The sequence below is a fragment of the Miniopterus natalensis genome, chromosome 14 (assembly GCF_054644295.1).
Source record: "Miniopterus natalensis isolate mMinNat1 chromosome 14, mMinNat1.hap1, whole genome shotgun sequence".
Classification (NCBI taxonomy): domain Eukaryota; kingdom Metazoa; phylum Chordata; class Mammalia; order Chiroptera; family Miniopteridae; genus Miniopterus; species Miniopterus natalensis.
In genome coordinates this window covers 56,741,532-56,761,211 of record NC_142094.1, presented here as the reverse complement: position 1 = coordinate 56,761,211, position 19,680 = coordinate 56,741,532, and the positions used below count along the sequence as shown (strand labels likewise).

At 53.9% G+C, this 19,680-nt stretch overlaps 1 protein-coding gene across 4 annotated transcripts in view; it reads left to right on the top strand.

Annotated features, from left to right (window-relative positions):
* Positions 1-6,925: 6,925 nt before the first annotated feature.
* Positions 6,926-19,680, top strand: part of DOCK1 (dedicator of cytokinesis 1) — a 287,380-nt gene continuing 274,625 nt past the window's right edge. For 2 of the 4 annotated variants that reach the window (XM_087824025.1, XM_087824024.1), the window contains exon 1: positions 6,926-7,074. In XM_087824025.1, coding sequence (XP_087680151.1) covers positions 7,029-7,074 — 46 coding nt within the window. In that variant the 5' untranslated portion in view covers positions 6,926-7,028. The remainder of the gene's footprint in view (positions 7,075-19,680) is intronic. The other 2 variants (XM_087824027.1, XM_087824026.1) reach the window with 1 other exon arrangement.

Below are 19,680 nucleotides of genomic sequence, written 5' to 3'. Positions count from 1 at the left end.
CAATTTAAGAAGAAATCAATTGAGTTCCAAAAACTAGAAATGGAATAAATAAATCTGTTGAATAATATTATAGAGAGGGTGAAAGACACACAGACACACAGACACACAGACACACAGACACACACACACACACACACACACACACACACACACACACACAAAACCCAGCAGGTTACTGACGGGGCAACTCACTATGAGACTGAGCAGGGAATGAAGCTCTGAACTGCATTGTGACTAAAGTATTATTTTCTTAATCAAGGGAGGTCAGCGTACAAATAGAGCCGAGAGGGGGACACCCGGGAGGCCACAGGCTGGCACAGGGAAGGGGAAGGAAGCCGATCAGAGCGCTCTGACCCAGGCCTTGGCGTCCCTGCCGCCGGAGCTGCCCAGTTCCTTCCAGACATCTGAGTCATCCACCCAAACAGGAGCCTGAGAACCAGTGAGAGGCGGGAGCCTGCCCACACCCGACACGTAGCAAACAAAGCAAAAAACAAACGGCCCATCCCGCTGTGCTCTCGAGCCCTTACCCTAGAGCAGTGGGACCCTCCAGACGGGCCTGAGCTCCTAGGGTTAGGGCAAGGGGCACACTGAGGCTCTCAGACGACCACACTCTGTCACTGTTTCTTCTTTTACTTTTCTTTGATAGATTAAGATAACTTGTTGTTATGGTTTATTTTGCAGCCTCAGATCATGGAGGGCATTAACATAATTTTTCCAATGATGATTTTCTGCTGTATTTTGCTAAATCCTTTTAATCACCATTTAATGTTTTTCTGGCCATGTTTACACTGATCCATCTGCAAGTTCCCATCTTATATGTGATTGTCATCACACTGTTATCACCCTTCGAGCTTTCCCCCTAAGTAGGGAAATCAGGGTGTCAGCCGCTCGATTTCTCCTACGGCCTCTCTCCCCAGCTTTTGGAAAGCTGTCTTCTCCCAGTGTCTTCATGTCTGTCCCTCTGTCTGACTGGGTTCAGCCTCGTAGCTGCTGCTTTTTAGCTGTGAACTCTGTTACAGAACCTTTAGGAGCCTCAGTGTCCTCATCTGTAAAATGGGGCAACCGTAGCACCGAATGAACAGGTTATGGTGGGGATTAAAAGCTCCCAGTGCATCAGCGGGCACATTCTCCGTAAGTTAGCTGTTACTGGGCTGTAACCGAGTTCCCAAATTCATCCGCCTTTCCTCTTAGCCTGCTGTCCAGACCCCATCCTCCATTCCGCAGTCCATCACCCCTTCTGCCCTCAGGGCGAGCTCCGCAGAGCACAGATCTGGACTGGCTGACCCCAGGGCTTGGCGCTCACCTCCCTTCCTACTCTGCTCTGGCCCCATATCCTTCCAGGCCCTGAGCACCTCCCCGGCCTGGCCATTTCTCATGCGGGTCTTTCTGCCTGGAATGACATGTCACAGTCCTGTTTGACCTTCTTCCCAGATTGTCACCTCTCTGTCTGATCCCTCTCAGGGATCCCAGTCCTGCACTGTCTGATGCCTGATACCCGAAAATAACTGTTTAATCTGGAACCTCCACCCCTGTTAGCTCTGTTACCATTATTTCATTAAATCCTCAGGACACCCTAGAAGTCAGGTATTTTTAACAAGGAAGCTTAGAGCTGCCAGGTAACCTGCCCAGAGTCACACAGCTGCCAACACCTCGATCACGAGTCAGGTGTCAGGCTGATTCTATGAACGGCCACCCTGCACTGTCTGAGGCCCCTGAGGCCCAGGGTGGGTGTGGGGGCCCAAAGGCACCCAGCCTCCAGGGCAAGGCCTTGAAGACCCCAAGCCTCGCAGCCCAGATCCAGGGCTCCCTTAATTTCAGGAGACTCCACCCCCTGCAGCTGTCCTGCCCCAAGCTCCCAGGCTCATTTCTTTGTGTACTCAGCGTGGGAAGGACTGCTTGGTCTGCACTTAATTCAGTCACATTTGCCCACAAGGCCCATTGGCCCAGCACGTGGCATTGTCTCCTGAACAACGCATTTGCTCCACAGGGTTGGTTGAAGTTTAACAGCCGGGGTCTGCCCTGATATTATTCATGGAGGACACTGAGTGGTGCACCTGGGAGGTGAGGCCGAGCCTGATCTATTAGAGTGAGGGCAGTCCAGGCTACTTTTCTCAAGCTAATTTTTAAATCCCAAGCCCCTTCTCTTCCCCACTTAGACTTTATTTTATAAAAGATTTCAAACATATATAAAAAAGTACAGAGTTGGATGAAGCACTCATAGACCCATCACCCAGACTGAACAATGCTGCTCTATCTGTATTTTTTTCTATGGTATTTTAAAGTAAATGGCAAGCCCTGGCCAGTTTGACTTAGTGGTCAGAGTGTCCAGCCCTTGGACTGAAGGGTCCTGGGTTCTATTTCGGCCAAGGGCATGTACCTGAGTTGCAGGCCTGATCCCCAGCCCCGGTGGGGGTGTGTGTGGGAAGCAACCAATCGATATGTCTCTCTCACATTGATGTTTTGCTCTCTCTCTCCTCCCTTCCTCTACTCTCTTGGAAAAGCAATGGAAAAAATATCCTCGAGTGAAGATTAAAAAAATAAAAAATAAAAATAAAAATAAAATAAATAACAAACACAGTGACAGTTCACATCTAACCGCTTTAGCATGCATCTCTAAAATATAAGGACATTTTTTACATAATCAAAGTAATATTATTATTACACCTAACAAAATTAATATTAAATTAAAAAAAATTTTTAACCCCCCTCTTGTCTTTAACATCTTTTGGAGTTCGTTTGTTACAAGGGGTATCCAGTCAAGGCCCAGATATTGCATTTCATTGTTATATTTCTTAAGTCTTTTAAAAATCTAAAATCTTTCTCATCTACCCATTCTGTGTCAATAACACTGACTTGTTGATGACACTTGCCATTTACTTTAAAATACCATAGAAAACACTTGTAGTGTCCCATCGAAGGGCTCACCCTCTGGCTTCATCTGGCTATACTTCTTGCGGTGTCATTTAACTTGTCCCTTGATCCCCTCTATTTCCTCCCAATGGAAAGTTATGTTGAAAGCCGTGGTTATACATTTTTGCGCTGTGTGGCTCTGGGCACTGTGACTACATGGCTGGTTGCCCAGTATGACGTCAAGATCTTCCACTGGGTCAAAGGGCAGCAACTAGACACTTCACTGCAAGACCATGGTCCTCCCCTTTCAGGTGACAAGCAATCTGGTCATATCCCTTTTTGAAGTGTGTCAAATTCCCATACCCCTGTCCCATTCTCATCCGTGACCCCCCGTCCCGAGAGGAACATGCCCTCTCCCACACACACTCCCTGTGCCTTCTGGCATCTCCACCAGGCAAAAGTTTGCTGAATTTACCTCCTGAGATTGCATTGTGAATATAAAAATTTTTTTCACATTAAAAAATAAATTACGTTTGATTTTCAAAATTTAAAACTGTAGTATCAGTTATGCTTTTTCATGGCCCCATCTCAAGCTTCTGCCATATCTTGGGAGAGGGTCACTAGTCTGAACTCCCACTGATGCTTAGGACTGGGAGGCCCCGTGTTCTTAGGTGCGTCACACCCATAAGCCTGGCACAGATCCAAGTCCTGCATGGCTCCTGGGAGGTGTGGCTGAGATCTGTGGCCCAGCCATGTCAACTCAGAAGTTAAAAATGCCACTAGCTACCACCCCAGGGCTCCTGGAATCAGAGATGGAGCTGGTCACAACCTCACACAACCACGGGGCATTGGGCCAGGGCCACAGATTCGGTTTAGAGCCTCGAGATGAGACCACTGCCAGAGACAGCTTGGGGACGCTGATGAACTCAGAGCTGCAGGGACTGTGGCCACACCTACACCTTCTCAGCCATGACTGGGCACACAACATAATGGGACCACAACCTCATTGTGCCAAACACATGGTCCCTGGTCCATCCGGAGTTATTATTTTTTAATTTCCAAACTATAAGACAATATTTATCTAAAAAGTCACAGAGGTAGAAGAAGTGAGCTGTAGAAGAAATGGGTTCAGGAAACAAATGACAGAGGCAAAAGAAAGGCCCCTGGAGCTTAGGAGAGGGAAGGGCAGGGGTAATAGGGGCAGGAGGAGGCATGGGCCTGCTGCCAGGAGGGAGAGCGCCACCTGGAGTTTTTCAACCCAGATTTAGAGATGTATTTATATGACAGTCACAAGTATATACACCCCACACCACGTTTACTTATATATTCAGTGGCTCAGCTTTATTAGTGGGAAAGTGGTAACTGTTCTAGAGACTGTGACCTGGAGCTTATCGAAGGACCTGGATGTAGTGTCGGATGACAGAGCCAACCATGGTTAGTGTCTTACCTGTGCAGACCCATCTCCTGTGGTCCTCAGAGGGCCCGAGGTTGGCACTGTGACCTCTCCTTACACGGAGTATCAGGACCCGGAGGCCTGGAAACAGAAGCATGGCCAGAATCCAAAGGTGACCGGTCACGCAGCTGGCAGTGGCCAGGCCAGGCCTCCCGGATGGCGTGACTCTTCAGCCTTGGCCTTCCACTGCCACAGGCCGCTGTCCCCACCGTCCCCACCGTCCCCACGGCGGAGCTGTGACCGCAGAACTAGCCGGAAGGGCCCTGTCCAGTTTCTAAGAAGATACTGAGCTGCTTTTCAGAGACAACCGACCAGAACCACAGGACCCGCGCCAAACGCGCACAGAGGCGGAACCGTGGCCTCAGCGCCCCGGAACCAAAGCCTGGCCTCCGCCCCACCCGGAACCGAAGGCTGGGGCAGAACCGGAACTTGCCCACCCGAGCCCGCCGGGAGGCGCGCCCCTGGGAAGGCCCGGCGCTGACGCCTCTCAGGGTTAACAGCCGAGTTTCAGGCTCCTCCAGGTAAAACTCGCCCGCCTCGCTTCTCGTGCCTGCTCCCTGGAACCCCTAACCCTGCTCCGAATCCTGGGTCCCTGCGGCCGACTCAGTGCTAATGAAATGGCTCTTCCTTTTCTCAAAAGCCGATGTCACAGTGTCGGCTTCTCTGCGCATTGGGCAGTGACCCCTTGTTCGGTGACATAGCTGCTCAAGCAGAACTGAAACTGGCCATAAAAGAGGTGAGTATAACCAGCTTTTGATTTCCCGGTTTTCTCTGCAGAATCCGGATTCCTAGCAGGGCCGAGAAGGCCCTCCTACCGCAGGCTCCCTTTGTGCCTCTTGCCCGTTCCCTATGCTTTAGCCATGAGGGCCTTTCGGTTCCCGGAAGGTGTGTGTTTCTCCCACCCCAGGCCTTCGCATACGCTGTTCCCTCAGCAGTTCACCTCGCGAGTTTCCGCTTATCCCTAAAGCCTGGGCTCACGCTGTTTTCTCGGGGAAGCCACCCTGGCCTGGGGTAGGCCAGGTGACCGTGTCATTGCCTCGGAGCACCCTCCTTCCCCTGTACAGCACCCTCAAGGTTGCTTTTCCTTCAAAGGGTCTGGGTCATCAGGCCATGGTTCAGGGCCTGAGCCTCAGGTTTCTAGTTTCCATCGAAGGCTCTGAGTACCTGCAATTGGAGCCCAGGCCCCCTCCCTCCATGGGACTTAAGTTCCTTATCTGTAACTATGAGTGTGTGGCCGATTCACCACCAGCTCTCAACTCAAAGGTTATCCAGGCCACGGGCCTGCTCTTCAGCAGAATGGTGGCCCCTTGGCCTTTCCCAGGCCCTACTGGCCGCCTTCCCAGCTCTGCCACCCAGCTCTGCCACCCAGCACTGTCTCAGCTCCACGGGGCCTTCCCTCCTTCTTACCTTCCACCCTCCAATCCTTGAAGACTCTCAGGCCTACTGCCACTGTCACTGGTTCTTGGGGGCATGTGAGAGAGAGGACAGCCAGTTAATATTCCATGAAACCAAATTTACTCCATTTAATGGGCTGCCTTCATTCTGAGGCTCTCACCTTTCACCTTTCCACTCTTTTTCAAAATTACGGTAAAAATAAATAGGTGTGTGTGTGTGTGTGTGTTTTTTTTTTAATTTTTTCCTTAGGGAGATCTGAAGTCCCAACTTTTACTGGTGTGAGAACTGTGGAAGTCTGAGAATTGACCTATAGGTGAAGACCAGGTTCCTAAGGAGCCATGGGTGCCTGCCCTGGGCCCGGCCCAAACTTCCTTACCCAGTCAACACTCCCCCCTCCCCTGACTTCACACTCTGAGGTTCTGCAAACCCAAGGAGGCTGAAGTCTCCAGGCCTTAGCCTGCCTCTCCCTCCTGGCCTCTGTGGGTAACTGCTCACACTCCAGCAAGGGGCACCTCCCTGTGCCAGGCACTCTCTGAACGGGACCAACCCACCTGCCCAGGTGTTCCACCCAAGCACTAGGAGGCAAACTATCTATCTGCTGCTGCCAGACTCATCGCCCCCCACCCCTAGCCTGGCCTGTTTGCTCCGGGCACACCCAGGCACCGAGTGGGTGTTCAGTTAATGCTGTGAAATGAATGAATGAACCACGTGGTCAGGAGGACTCCTCCCAGGGGACCGCCTGGGTGCGCTCTGCTCCAGGACTCTCCACCCAGGAGGAACCAGAGGTTGGAGTGTGACATCACGGGGGGGGGGGGGGGGGGCACCCGTCTAACTCCGTGCCGAGAGAACCAAACGCTTCTAAAATCGCCTAGAACCCCCCCCCCCGGCGCCTCCCGCGGGCTGAGCCTGTCATTCGTTGTATGGTGTCCGGTCCCCAGAAGGATTCACTGAACCGGGGAACCTCCACTGATCATGAGAAGGGGACGCCCCGGCGGGGTGCCCGGCGCCCCTCTCAGCGGGGCAGGGCAGGGCAGGGGCGGGGCGCGCGGGGACGCAGCCGGGTCCCCCGGGCGGGGGGCGCGGGGCGCGGGGCGCGGGCCGGTCCCAGCGCGGGGCGGTGCGCGCCCGCCGTCCCGCCCCCCGCCCGCCGGCGCTCCCGGCCTTTCCCATCCGGCCCGCGACGCCCCGCCCGCCCCGTCCCACATGACGCCGCCTCCGCCGCGAACTTTTCCTGCCCATCCCGCGCGGCCGACAGGAATGGAAGATGGCCGCCTAGGCGCCCAGTTTCCTGCCCGAGCAGCGGCGGCCCCGGGGCGCGGGGCGCGCGGCCATGACGCGCTGGGTGCCCACCAAGCGCGAGGAGAAATACGGCGTGGGTGAGCAAGCGCCGACCCCGCGCCGCCCACTTCCAGGGCGCGGGGCGCGCGGGGCGGGCGGGGCGCGGGGCCCGCGGCCGGGGAGTCCCGCGGGAGGGAGCGTGTGCGCCCCCCGCCGCCCGCGCGCCCCGAGCGCACCCGCCCGCGCGCGCGCTGCCCACCCCGACCCCGGGCGCGCGCTGTCCCGGTGTCCCCGCGAGAGCCCGGGCGGGCCGGGCGGGGACACGAGGGCCGGGGGGGGGGGCTGTGTCACTTCTCGGGTGTCCCCTCCGACACCAGTTCCCGGGGGGCGCCCCGGCGGCGGAGCCCCCCAGCCCCCGGGCCGCCCCTAACTCCAGGCGGGGACCGCCCGGGCCGCAGCCTGCGGGGTGCTGGGCCCGCGGGGAGCCGGGTCATTGTCTGCCGCGCCTCCGAGTTTGGGATGAAGTTGCGCGCGCGGCGAGCGGCGCCGGGAGGGCTGTTCCAAGTTGCCGCGATCGAAGCGGAGACGCGCGCGCTCCGCCTGCGGGAAGCCCCGCCGCTGGGTGGCCCTGCCCGGGACCGAGTGGGACCCTCGTGGAGACGCAGCCCGGCGCTGGGGTCCGCGGGCCGGGAGGGCGCCTTGGGGAGGGGAGGGGAGGGGAAGGCGGCCCTGCGCCGGCCCCGCTGCTCTTTGTCATTTCCTGGGGAGGGTCGGGGAGTCGGCTGCAAGTTTACATTTCAGACCCAGTGCGCATTCCGGAGCCAGGCTTTCCTTAGGGCAAAACAAACAGTCGCCGGCCCCCGTGCGCGGGGCTGTCCTTCCCAGGGGACTTGCAGCCGGGCCTGCCTGGGCGCCTGCCTTCTGGGACCTGCCCGCTGGCCTCCAGTCTGGGGGAGGCTGCTCCCTGGTCTCCTGTGTTCCCAGCTGATTCGGGAACCCCGAGAACTCTGGGGGCGGCTTCTGCCTGACTTTTAAGGCCTCTGTGACCTTGGCCTGGCCTCCCCTCCCCACCAGATTGTGTCTTCCTCAGATCCCGGGTCCTCCATCTCTGGGTCTTCACAAGACACTCCGGGAGTGTCTTGCCCACGCCCACTGCTGGTCCCCTGGCTCTCACCCTCTGACCCTTGGTGACTCCAGTTGCTTATCTGTGCTCTGTGTCAGGCTTGGACAGTGGCACGGGGGCAGTCCTGAGACAGGCCTCGGTCACACCCAGCTTGTCCCACACAAGGAGCTGGGGGGCCTCCTTGCTTCAGGACCATATGGCTGAGCTCCCCTCCCACTCCTGTTGTAGAGCTCAGAAGACTGAGGCTCAGACACGCGCCCGGATGTCAGTGGCAGAGGTGGGCATCCTGACTCAGAGCTGACGGCTCCCGGTGGGTTCAGTCCTGCACCTCCTGATAGAAATGCCCCCTTGAGTCTGCATCTGATGAGGGAGGTTTGTGACAGGGATTCTGCCTGTGATGGCCATGGGTGTGGCTGCAGCGAACCTGCCAGGGTGATGTGTGTGAGGAGAGAGCTGGGTACAAACCCACTGGGAACAGAGCATCCAGGGCCGGAGGGGGAGCTGGGGCACTGGAGACTGGCAGGAGGCGGGGAGAGGGCAGGGAGCAGCTCCAGCCTCAGCCCAGGGTCTGCCCCTGGGTCCTGTCCTGAGGGAACTGTGTCACTCCCATTGCACGAGGCTCACTCACACTCACGTCACAAGTGATTGCTACATTCTGGATTTGAAGCCAGGTCTTGACTCCAGAGCCCAGGCCTGCTGCCATTCTGCTTGTCAGCCAGGGGCTTGATAACTTGACACCCTCCGTTGGCACTCAGGGTGGCCTGGATGGTGCCAGTGAGGACGCTGTAGGTGTTGACACCTGTGGAGTAGCTTGACTGTCCTGTCCATAGAAGATCAAGGGAAGGTTTCCAGATGGAGGGACAGGGTCTCCTCGCTGGGGAGGCGGCTATGGGTGAGAACAGAGCTGTGTCCCTCTGCGTTGAATCTCACACCTTCCAGAAGATTCACTTTTGCTCACTGTGGTGACTTCTAACACTGCAGCTTTGGCTAATGCTTTGGTTTTGAGAAAACTCTGTGTTGGAAAGTTTCCAAAGAAAAGTATTGTGGATGGATTTTCAGGACAATTCTAGGGAGGGTGTGAATGGCCTTCAGGTAGAGGAGTGGGTTTTTCTACTTGGTTGCACCTGGTGGAGATGAGACAGCTCACCTGACTGGAAGCCAGCGCAACTCGCTCGGCCTCTGGGGGAGCTTTAAATACTGAGAGGCCTCTGTGTGTGTGTGGGGGGGACCCCAGCCTGGAGCTCCCGATTTTGTGCAGAGTGCAGGGAGGAGGGCTGATGCACGTGTGTCCAGGAGCTGGTGCTGGGAGGATCCCTCTGGTTCTCCAGAGGGTGCTGACTGGGAAGATGTAGGTCCTGGATGTAGGGATTCAGTCCCATTAGCTCATTGGCTATTTCAGCCTAAGGGAAAATCACTGGACATCTCCCTTACCAACCGCAGCAGGGCTGTGTGATCCTAGAGGGGCCCTGGTGTGTCTGAGCGTGGGCCACGCTTCACCCTGGCCACTGGCTTGGCCGATGAATGAATCACGAGGGGAAAGAAAATGGTAAAACTCCATCTCATTTGGAAGCATGAATCACAGCTCATTGTTTGCAAGTGCTTGGAATCTGTTGGAAGCATTGTCTGTGGATGAGACACTTCAGTTATTTATTTATTTTGTGGAATTTGGAAAGGGGTACATAGCTGATCTGTTGCTTACTCAGCAAAGGCAGGAAATGCTGGTCCCCCCCACGCGCCCTTCCCCCACTTCCCAATCATTCCAGTGGGGTTTGCCCGTAAGATTTATCAGCCTTTGAATTTCCCCCCTTGGACTTGAGTTTGGAGGGTCAGTGTACAGATCTGGCTTATTAACCCAGGCATGAATTTTGGCCTAGCTGTCACACCGAGGGGTTGGGCCAGGTCAACTTTTCCATCACCCTCCCCAGGTAGGCAGGCTCTGTCTATAAAATTGTGTCCGCACAGCTCCGGTTCCTAAGGTTGGGTAGAAATACACAGAGTGTTCTCCAGCCACACTTGAGGCTGGTGTGTGAGGCAGCATCCCCCAGATGTCTGCACCCCAATCACCTGACCGTGAACATGGTGTGTGACATGGCAGAGGGTCGTTGCAGATGTGACGAAGGGTATGAACCTGAGATGTGGAGGTGATCTGCAGCATTCACATGGGCCCCGCAAGCAGAGGGCTTCCTCCAGCTGGTCACGGAAGAGGGATTCAGAACAAAGATGCAGACGTGTCAGAGAGATTCTGACCCTGCGGAGGGCTCCATGCACAGTTACTCCCCCTGAGATTTAGGGGCCCACTTGCCAGGACCAGAGAGAGGCCCCTGGGAGCTAAGGTGGCCCCCTAGCTGACAGCTAGTGAGGAAGTGGGGACCTCAGTGCTGCTACAGTCCCAGCTGGATTCTGCCTGGAAACAGATTCTCCCCAGAGCCCCTCCCACAGGAGCGCCTCCAGCCGACACCTTGACTCAGACCCATGGCCACTGGTGTCTGAGTGGAGCACTGAGATAATAAATGTGGGCGGCTTTAAGCTGCTCGGGGTGTGGTAGTTTGTTATGGCAGCAATAGAAGACTGACAGGTGTGTGCAGAGCAGTGTGGCCAGGAGTGAGCTGCTTTCTCTCGCCTTTAGCTTCATCACAAAGCAGACTGAACATCTGTGAACGGAGTGGGCACTCTCCAGTCTGGCCTCTCCCGCGCAGAGCTGCCCGTCGGGCACACGGACACCTTCACTCCCGGCTCTTATTCAGTAGGTGGCCCTTGAGCAGATAACTCAGGCCTCAGCTTCAGTTTCCTCATCTGGCAAGTGGAGCCGAGCCTGCCTACTGCAGAAGCCAGCGAGGGTCGATGGGGACAATGCTGGCAGAGCGCGGAGCGCTGAGAGTTGCCAAGCATGCCACGGAGGGTTTCCTTGTTAATTTTTTATTTAATAAAGCACAGCTTAGAAATGTGACAAGTGATTTCCTGTTTGGATTTAAGTCATGGTGCTGAAAGAGTGCTTTTGTTCAAAAGTTGATTTCTTAATGGTGTGTTTTGCTCCCTGTATTTGGGGGAAGTGGCATTTGCCTGGTGTGAGGGAGCATGGCTCGGGTATATTCAGATTAGCTATGAGTGATGATAATTGCCAGGAGTAGTGTGATACCCAAATAAAGTTGGGAGTGTGGGAGTTGCAGAGAGATCTCTTTTGTTATCTAGAGCAGCAAGCAAGCTGCTACTTTAGGGGAGAAAATTAGATTTGACCATAAGTAAATAGAAACGTAGACATTTTCGTTCACTAGAGTTGCAGAAAAACCAAATTAGGGCATATTATATTTCTACAAACCTGATTTTGCTTTGGAAACATTATAAAAATTTAAAATTTATTGTACCAATGTGTGCCTAGAATTTCAGACATCTTATCAGGATTGTCTTAGTGCGTGAATAGTTCTTTATCTTTTTTTTGTTTTTAATATGTGTTTATTGATTTCAGAGAGAGGAAAGGAGAGGGGGAGAGAGAGATAGAAACATCAGTGATGAGAGTCATGGATCGGCTGCCTCCTGCACACCCCCTGCCGGGGATCGATCCTGCAACCTGGGCATGTGCCCTGACTGGGAATCGAACCCTGATCTCCTGGATCCTAGGTCGATGCTCAACCGCTGAGCCATGCTTGCTGGGCTAGTTCTGTCTCTTGTTCTCTTGTGACCCCTGAGGATGCAGGTAGTGGAACCATGGAGAAAGGACAAGGCAGTCAGCCTAGGTGCACGCTGTGCTCTCTCTCTGATTCCCCTCCCCTCCCTTCTCTCTTTCTATTTAACTTTGTATTTTCAGGTAATTATAGACACATGCAGTTGTAAGAAATAACACCGAGAGACCCCATGTACCCACCACCAGTTTCCTCCAAGGTTGTATCTTGCAAATAGAGTACTCCATGGTTTGGGGAGCTTTGGGGTTTGCAGGGATGTGGATCTATTTGCAGGAATGTGGATCTGTTTGCAGGGGTGTGGATCTGTTTGATTTTTTTTTCTCACATCTAGATGGACAGGTTCAGTTTGTTTCTCAGAGTGGATCATCCATCCCTGGTTCTGGGTTACCTGATCAAATTTCTCAGACTGGTGGCCACCGGTGGTTTGGGAACCCTTTAAAATGTCCCTTCTGACCTCCCTGGCCCTGTTTCCGGCTCTGTTCCTGCCCACTGGGTGCCTGGCGGGTCCCAGGTCACGGTCTGGTCTGTGATTTCCTCTCTCCTGCTTCAGCTTGTTAGGGTTGTGCCTTAGCCCCCAGCACTTCAGATCTCTTCGCCTCCGGCCTCCTGACCCTTCCTGAAGAGACTGCCCCTTTGTTTCCAACCCCAGGCTGTGGGGACATGTGGGGACAAGTGTGTCGGAGCGCTGAGGGCCCAGCAAGAATGGCTTGGAGTCCCCAGGGCCTGAAAGACTGGAGGCAGGAGGGAGGATGGGGGTGGGGAGGGGAGTGGAGAGAGCATGGGGAGGGGGTCAGGATTGAGGAGACTAGGAGCCTGCCTCCCCCACGCTCCCCCAGACACCCCCTTGGAGCTCCCAGCTGTGGGTTCCCTTCTTAATTTCTTTAACCAGAGCTGATGGAGCTGTGTGGCCGAGAGGATGAATGCTGTCAATGGTCAGTGGCTCCTAGCAGGGGGCCTGGAGCAGCTGGCCCTGACTCTGGGTGCTAGGTGCCTAGCTCTGTCCGTGGTGGCCTGCTGCCCCGGGAGTGACCTGCCTGAGGCTCAGTGCCTTTTCCCTGCGAATATTCGGGGACATCACTGCAAAGAAGGAACTTCTGGTGGAGGCTGCCTGGGAATAGCCAGCACCATGTCCCCAGGCTGGGATGCATGGGGGTGCCTGACCTGCACAGTATTGACATTCTGCATTGGATACGTTTTCGTCCTGAGGAGCTGTCTGTGCATTGTGGGTGCTTAGCAGCATCTAGATTCCAATAGAATCCCCTTTCCTTCAGTGTGACAACCCCAGATGGCTCCAGACATTGCCAAGTGGGTCCCTGAGACCCACCGATGCCAAGCGCTGGGAGTAGCATCTCACCCAGACCTCAGCTGTTTACTGGTAGTGCTCTGACCGTGTTACTAGAAGCCAAGTCTTTCCTGCATATTTGGGAAGAAAAGGTAGAAACCTGCAGGACTTGATTCCTGAATGGCGTGGATGAGCGGATCTGGAGGAGGTGACCAGGAAGCCTGGTGGGTGGGGGCGGGGTTCTTGGGCCAGGTGTCTTGGCCGCTGTGTTTCTTCTCTGTTCTCAGAGGTCGGGCCCCAGGAAAGATGCATAGAGGACTGGGGAAGTTATGGACCATGCGCAGTGTGTTGTCTGAGAAACACCCTTCAGGCTGCCGTGGCACCGTCAGAAACACAGGAGCTCAGTTTTGCTCCTGGAGTTTTATTTGCTGGCATGAGGCAGTTATCAAACCTTCTTTTTCTCCTCTTTCTAAAATAATGACTTATTTTCCTTAACGTAATCGACTTTACCAGGGGCAAATAATGATTTAGCAGGAGGGAAATGTGATTACTTTTCTTCCCAATTGCTGTGCTTCTATTAACTTCACAAGATTTATTTTCAGGTCCTCCTACCATCATGTGTTCTGCCCATTTTTCACGGGCGGGTCTTGGTCCTTCAGGCGCTGTGACCAGGCTGCCAGGCTTCTTCAGATTGTTTTCTGGGGGTGTTGTTTCAAGGATCAGCCCAGAGAGACCCAGGGGTGAGAGAGGTGGGGGTGGAAACCCATACTGGGGACTCCCAAGTGCAGGAGGGATGGGACTCAACCCAGCTGGCCTACCTCGGTGACATCTGATGGCATTTTCATACCCTGGCTCTCTGAGGCACTCACCCTGCGTGTTCTGGCAGGCCCCAGTGCCTTTGCACATGGTCTTCTGTCTGCCTGGAAATACCTTCATTCACCTCCCACCTGTCCAGCTTTTCCCAGCTCAGCTCCACTTAAAGCCCTTGGCGGAGGCTAAATGCGGGGGGATGGGGAGAGCCTGCAGGCTGCTCTGTGTGGTTCCATCGCCCTCTCCAGTTTCAGGGAGGAGTGCCCCTCACCCATGGCCCGCTGGACAGAGGGGCCTGAGCACCAGGGCTGGGCCGTGTTCATTTCTGTTTCCTGTCCCTGGCCTGGTCCCTGGCACACCTCGTTGAATGAAGGCAAAGGGGCAGAGAGATTTCGTCTCAGCAAAGTGTCAGGAGCTGCCTTGAGAGCTGGCGTTCCTGTTGCTGGGAGTCACATCCCTGGATGGGTGGCCCTCCCAGGATGTGTGGTGGAGGCAGCTTAGGAATCCAGTGGGTGACTGGGTTTATCCTCTTTAACGGTCCCCACCCCTGACTGTAGGGGGCTCCCTAAAATGGAGCTCGGTCCTGAACTAATGTGCGTGAACTAATGTGGACCCATGGGATACATGAATTTGGTGATATTGGTGGGCCAGGCATTTCAGCCACACACCTCCCTCCATGTGCTCCTCGGACCACGGGGGACACGCCAGTGTTTCTGTGACTTTACTGTCCCTAGAACTTCCCCTTCAGCTTCCCTCTCCTGTCAGTATCGATACGACTGCTTCTCAGGTCCCTTCGAATGAGATGTTCCAGTACCGTACTTTCGTAGTCAGGCGCTGGTGTGGTTGATGGCAGGGACGCCATCAGCAGGAGGGGCAGGAGGAAGAGGGGACCTGGGTTGGAGGAGGGGGGATGGCGGTGAATTCTGGCTCCTGCTCTTAGTGGTTGTTGGACCCTCTGAGGCTTAACAGCGTTCAGGGCTGCTGGTCACCTGTAAAAGGATGGTCTTGCTGCCAGTCTTTCCTGCCCCAGGAGGTGGTGATAAAAAGTCAATGAAATCAAAGTAGACCATATATACTGAAGTACTTTGCAAAGTGTTGGGCCGCTAAAAGAAACAGGAAAACATTTCCTGTTTAGAGGAGACACAGGCAACGTATAAATACATGTCCAGCAATAAATACCTTAGGTCGGCAGGCCAAGAGGCAGAGTTGAGGAAGCTATGTGGGTATTTACATAACCAATAAAAAAAAATGGAACCATTAGAAAAATGTAAAAATCGGAAAACAGTTTGGCAGTTCCTCAGAATTAAACATAGAACTACCGTATGACCCAGACTTTCCACTCCTGGGTTTGTACCCCAAAGGATTGAAAACACAGTCAAACAAACACTTGTACGTGAATGCTCAGAGCAGTGCCGGTCACAACACCCAAAAGACGGGAGGGTCTGAGTGTCCACCAGTGGGTGAGGGACACATCAGCAGAGCGGTCAGCCCGTGCGCTGGAGTGTTCCTCGGTCATGGAAGTCGGTGGGGCCTGACTCATGCCACAGCCTGGACGAGCCTAAGAATGTTACGTTAGCGAAGGAAGCCAGGCACGGAAGGACGTGTGCCTTATGACCCTTTATGTGAGGCGCCCAGAACAGGCAAATCCATAGACACAGGAAGCAGCTTAGTGGTTGCTAGGGGCCTGGGGGGGGTGGGGGGTGACTACTTAATGGGGATGGGCTTTCCTTTCGGGGTGATGGAGATATTTTAGAACAAGGTAGAGTTGGCGATTGCACAGCAATGAATGTGAATGTCCGAAATGCTGCTGAATTGTACACTTTAAAATAGTTTTTTCTTATGTGAGTTTTATGTCAATTTAAGAAAATGGTGAAAACCTTTCCTGTCTTATGGGCAGTAAGCCATGGCTGTGTTTAGCCTGCGGACCCTTGGCCTAGCGTCTTAGGGTCCTTAAACTTTAGAATAATGACTGTTACTTTTGTAATAATATTATGTGCTAATTACGAAAAGAATGCAAGCAGCCCTGGCCAGGGTAGCTCAGTTGGCTGAGCGTGGTCCCGTGTACTGGGAGGTTTCCAGTTCCAGTCCCTGTCAGGGCTCATGCCTGGGTTTCAGGCTCGATCCCTAGTAGGGGGTGTGCAGGATCGATGTTTCTCTCTCTCCCTCTCCCTTCCTCTTTCAAAAATCAATGAAAGCCTATTTAAAAAAAAAAAAAATGCAAGCAGTATGAAAAGTAAAAAGGTGTAGAAAATCTCCCGGGCGTTCTCTAAATAATGACCATTCAGAAAGAAATGTGTGTGTAGAACATAGACAGAGAAATGGGGATTCATTGACTTTTAAAGTCTCAGCCTCTGGTTTTTGCTACCAGAGGAACCGGGGTCTGTGAGGGGGCAGCAGAGCTGGGCCCCCCTCTGGCTATCCCTGCCCAAAGCTTTAATGAATATAAGGCCCTGGAAATGCTGGGAATAGGGGTGGGGCAGCGATTGCTGAGTGAAAGGTTGAAAAAATGTGATTTAACAGAAATCCAATTCTTTAGGATTCCTGCCTCTTCAGCCATGTCGCCTCCAGTGGAAGGGAAATAAAATCTCCATTTCGCATTTCCCTCTGCCCGGCAGTTACCAAGGCGAGCAGACGTGGTCGGGGCTCTAAAACGTTTGTCTGCAATTTCCAACCTTAACCTCTGTGGTTTAGAGCAGGCACTTGAAGCTGGGATCCACGTGGAGTGGCCTTCAGCGTGAAGAATCTGAGTCCTGCCCATGGAGTGTTGGAGGAAAGTGGTTCTTAAGGGCAGAGTGTTAATAATCGTGGCATAAACAGAATTGCATTAATACCTCTGTTTTGAACGTGGGTATTTTATCTACCTGCCAAAGCCTGCAGTTCACCTGCAAAAATGTACACAGCGGCTCTGCAGATTTTCTTTAAATGTGTCATCCAACAACAGTTTTGTTTTTTTTACCAGCTTGTAAGATTCTCAGTGGGCCTGCACTTTCATCACTCACGGATCATGATTCATCTCGTGGTTGGGAGCCCACCACTAGCCAGGAGAAGCATGAGGGTGCTGCCCAGTCCTGTTTTCCTGTTTATACAGCCGGCTGTCCTGGGCAGTAGGCCTAGATTAACCTCTGCTTATGTTCTAAAATATTTTTAATTGTGTGTACACTCACACACACACACACACACAGTTAGTACAGAGTTAGAGTTGGGTGGCATCCTGACATCTTCGCTTTGCCCATCAGACCTCTTTTTGTTGTTAATCCCCACCTGAGGATATTTTTTCCATTGATTTTTAGAAAGAGTGGAAGGGAAGGAGGGAGGGGGAAGAGAGAGGGAGAAACAGCAATGTGAAAGAGACACATCAGTTGGTTGCCTCCCGCGCCCACCCTGACCGGGACCAGGGATTGAACCTGAAACCCAGGTGCACGTGCTGTGGACCGGAAATCGAACCCGAGACCCTTCAGTGCTCAGGCCAATGCTCTAACCACGGATCCACACCGGCCAGGGCTACCCATCAGATCTCTCAGGGGGCTCACCGGCACATTTCTAAACAAATGCACGTAGCAGAGTACATATGGTGGGCCACTGTGTTGCGGTGACCGCTGTGGCGGCTGTGACACAGAGGACTGGGGCAGAAGTGCATTTGAGACAAGCGAAGTAGTTCTGGGGGCAAGCTGTTTGGAAGGAGGGACGCGTGAACTACCAGTGGCCCGCCTTAGACCTCTGCTCCCTGGCGCGGTCCTGTCTCCATTCAGAGGACGTGGTGCTGAGAGGTCGTGCCCCTCCGTATTTTGTGTCCTCTGTAGAAAGCTGTCGGTAGACTACGTCGGTCACGGATGTGCAGGGTGTGATAATGTTAGTAGAGTGCAGTCTCTCTTTGGTCTACTTTTCCCTTTCAGTTTGGATTTGACATGAAGCTTGTTGACCGGAGCGCGATGTGAATAGGAAATGCTTAATGAACTGCCACCCCTCCGAAGGGGTCAGCCACTGAGATGTACGTGGGAGGGCCTCCTGGCGCAGTTGGGGCGTTGGTTTATGGGTAGGCCATCTCTGTCCCTCCAGAGAGACTGTCTGTATCACTTCACTCCTTCCTGCGTTCGTCAGCTCACTTTGGGTCAGACTCCGACGTGGCAGACCCCCTCCCAGGGCCTGGGGACTTGCAAGAGGCAACTCACTGTGCGCTTCACGTCCCCACCTGTCCAGTGGGAAAGATGGACATGGGACCAGGTGGTTCTGATGCCCTGAGTGAGTGAGTGCTCTCTTACCGGGATGACACCTACTATACAGGTGGTGGGCACCCACCCAGGGCTGACAGCCTGGGGGTGCTGTGGGAGCAAGTGTCCTTTATGGAGATCTGGGGGCACCAGAAGATACCCAGGGAGGAGAAGGGATGAGTGTTCTGAGCAGAGCGACCTGCATGTCGAGGTTTGGAATGGGGGGAGGGGCTTGTTGATGCTGAAAGAATGCACAGGAACGTGGTGTGGGTGGTCCCTGGATGACCGTATGACCCCTGAGGGAGCTGGAGGACTCCAGGTGGACTGCAGGGGCCTGGAGGGGGAGTGTGGGAGCGTCAGATCCATTCCCCTGGTGGGTCCTGCTCCGTGCCAGCCTCCCCTGGCTCTCAGCCGTGATTAACTGCGGACTTGTGTCCTGGGCTGGTGGCTGGGCTCTGCCCCCAGGGGCCTCAGCAGCAGCCCGCAGCCTGACTTGTAAGCTTGCCCGGCATTATTAAGTCTCTGACTCCCAATTTACCAGGAACTCAGGAGAAATGGACCTCCTCTCTTCCATTTACAAGGGTCATTTCCCACAATTGCCGCACTCCCAGCCCAGCGTCGCCCCGAGCCGGCAGGGCTGACCTGTCAAGCCTGGACTGGTGTGGTGGTTAAGCAGTTCTTCAGGTCAGTTTCAGAAGCTCCGTTGTGGGCGTTGAATCTCTTGAGGCATTTTCATGTCTTGTTTGAGGATGGTGTCTCTTTCCAGAGGGTCTGGAGGGGAGGAGATGTACTGAATGTGACAGCCTCCACTGTCTGGGGAGGCGAGAGGACTGTCATGCTACATATGAAAATCTGTACAAGTTACTGCATCAGAATTGATCCTATAACTCATTGTCAGGTCTTGTTATGGGCTGGATAGTCATTGGCCTGGATCCTGGAGGGTTAGGAGACAGTCTGCAGTCGTTTGAACTGGGAGTGAATCCTGACACCCCCCCCCCCCCCCGGCAGGTTCTGTAGTATTTAGAATTACCTTCACCCTCTGTGCTGTGGATTTGCTCATCTGTAAACTGGGGATAATACTAGTTGCTACCCTTTCATGCCGTCAGGGATTAAATGTTGACCCCCCAGGTCATGGGGCTTCTTATTGGACTTGTTCATAAGAGTCTAGTGAAGAAATGGGCCATCCAGGGTGACTGTTGCTTAGGGATGGGGACCCGAAGGGTTTGTTCTTGACCCAAGAAGGGGTCTTTGCAGCATCCCAGCTGGAGGCAGAGGGGTGGGGGCAGAGGGGTGCCTCGGTGTGGTGAAGGTGATTCTTAGCAGTGACCTTGAGCAGAGGGGGACACCAACTCATAGTGGCTCCTTACAGACCCCCAGGTTCCCAGAGAAGCCAGGCACCCACTGGATTTACGTCCTCCTGTGTGGTGTTTAAGGATCCAAGCCCGATAAATTCTGTGAATGCCTGAAGATGAGTTTTAACTTTATCTTTAAAAAAAATCACTGTTACCTGGCGTGGAGCGATAAATTGGAGCAAGACTGGGCAGTGGCTCTAAATCCAGGGTTTCGCTCCTGCTCCCAGGACGGGTGTCAGCGTTGTCTGCTTG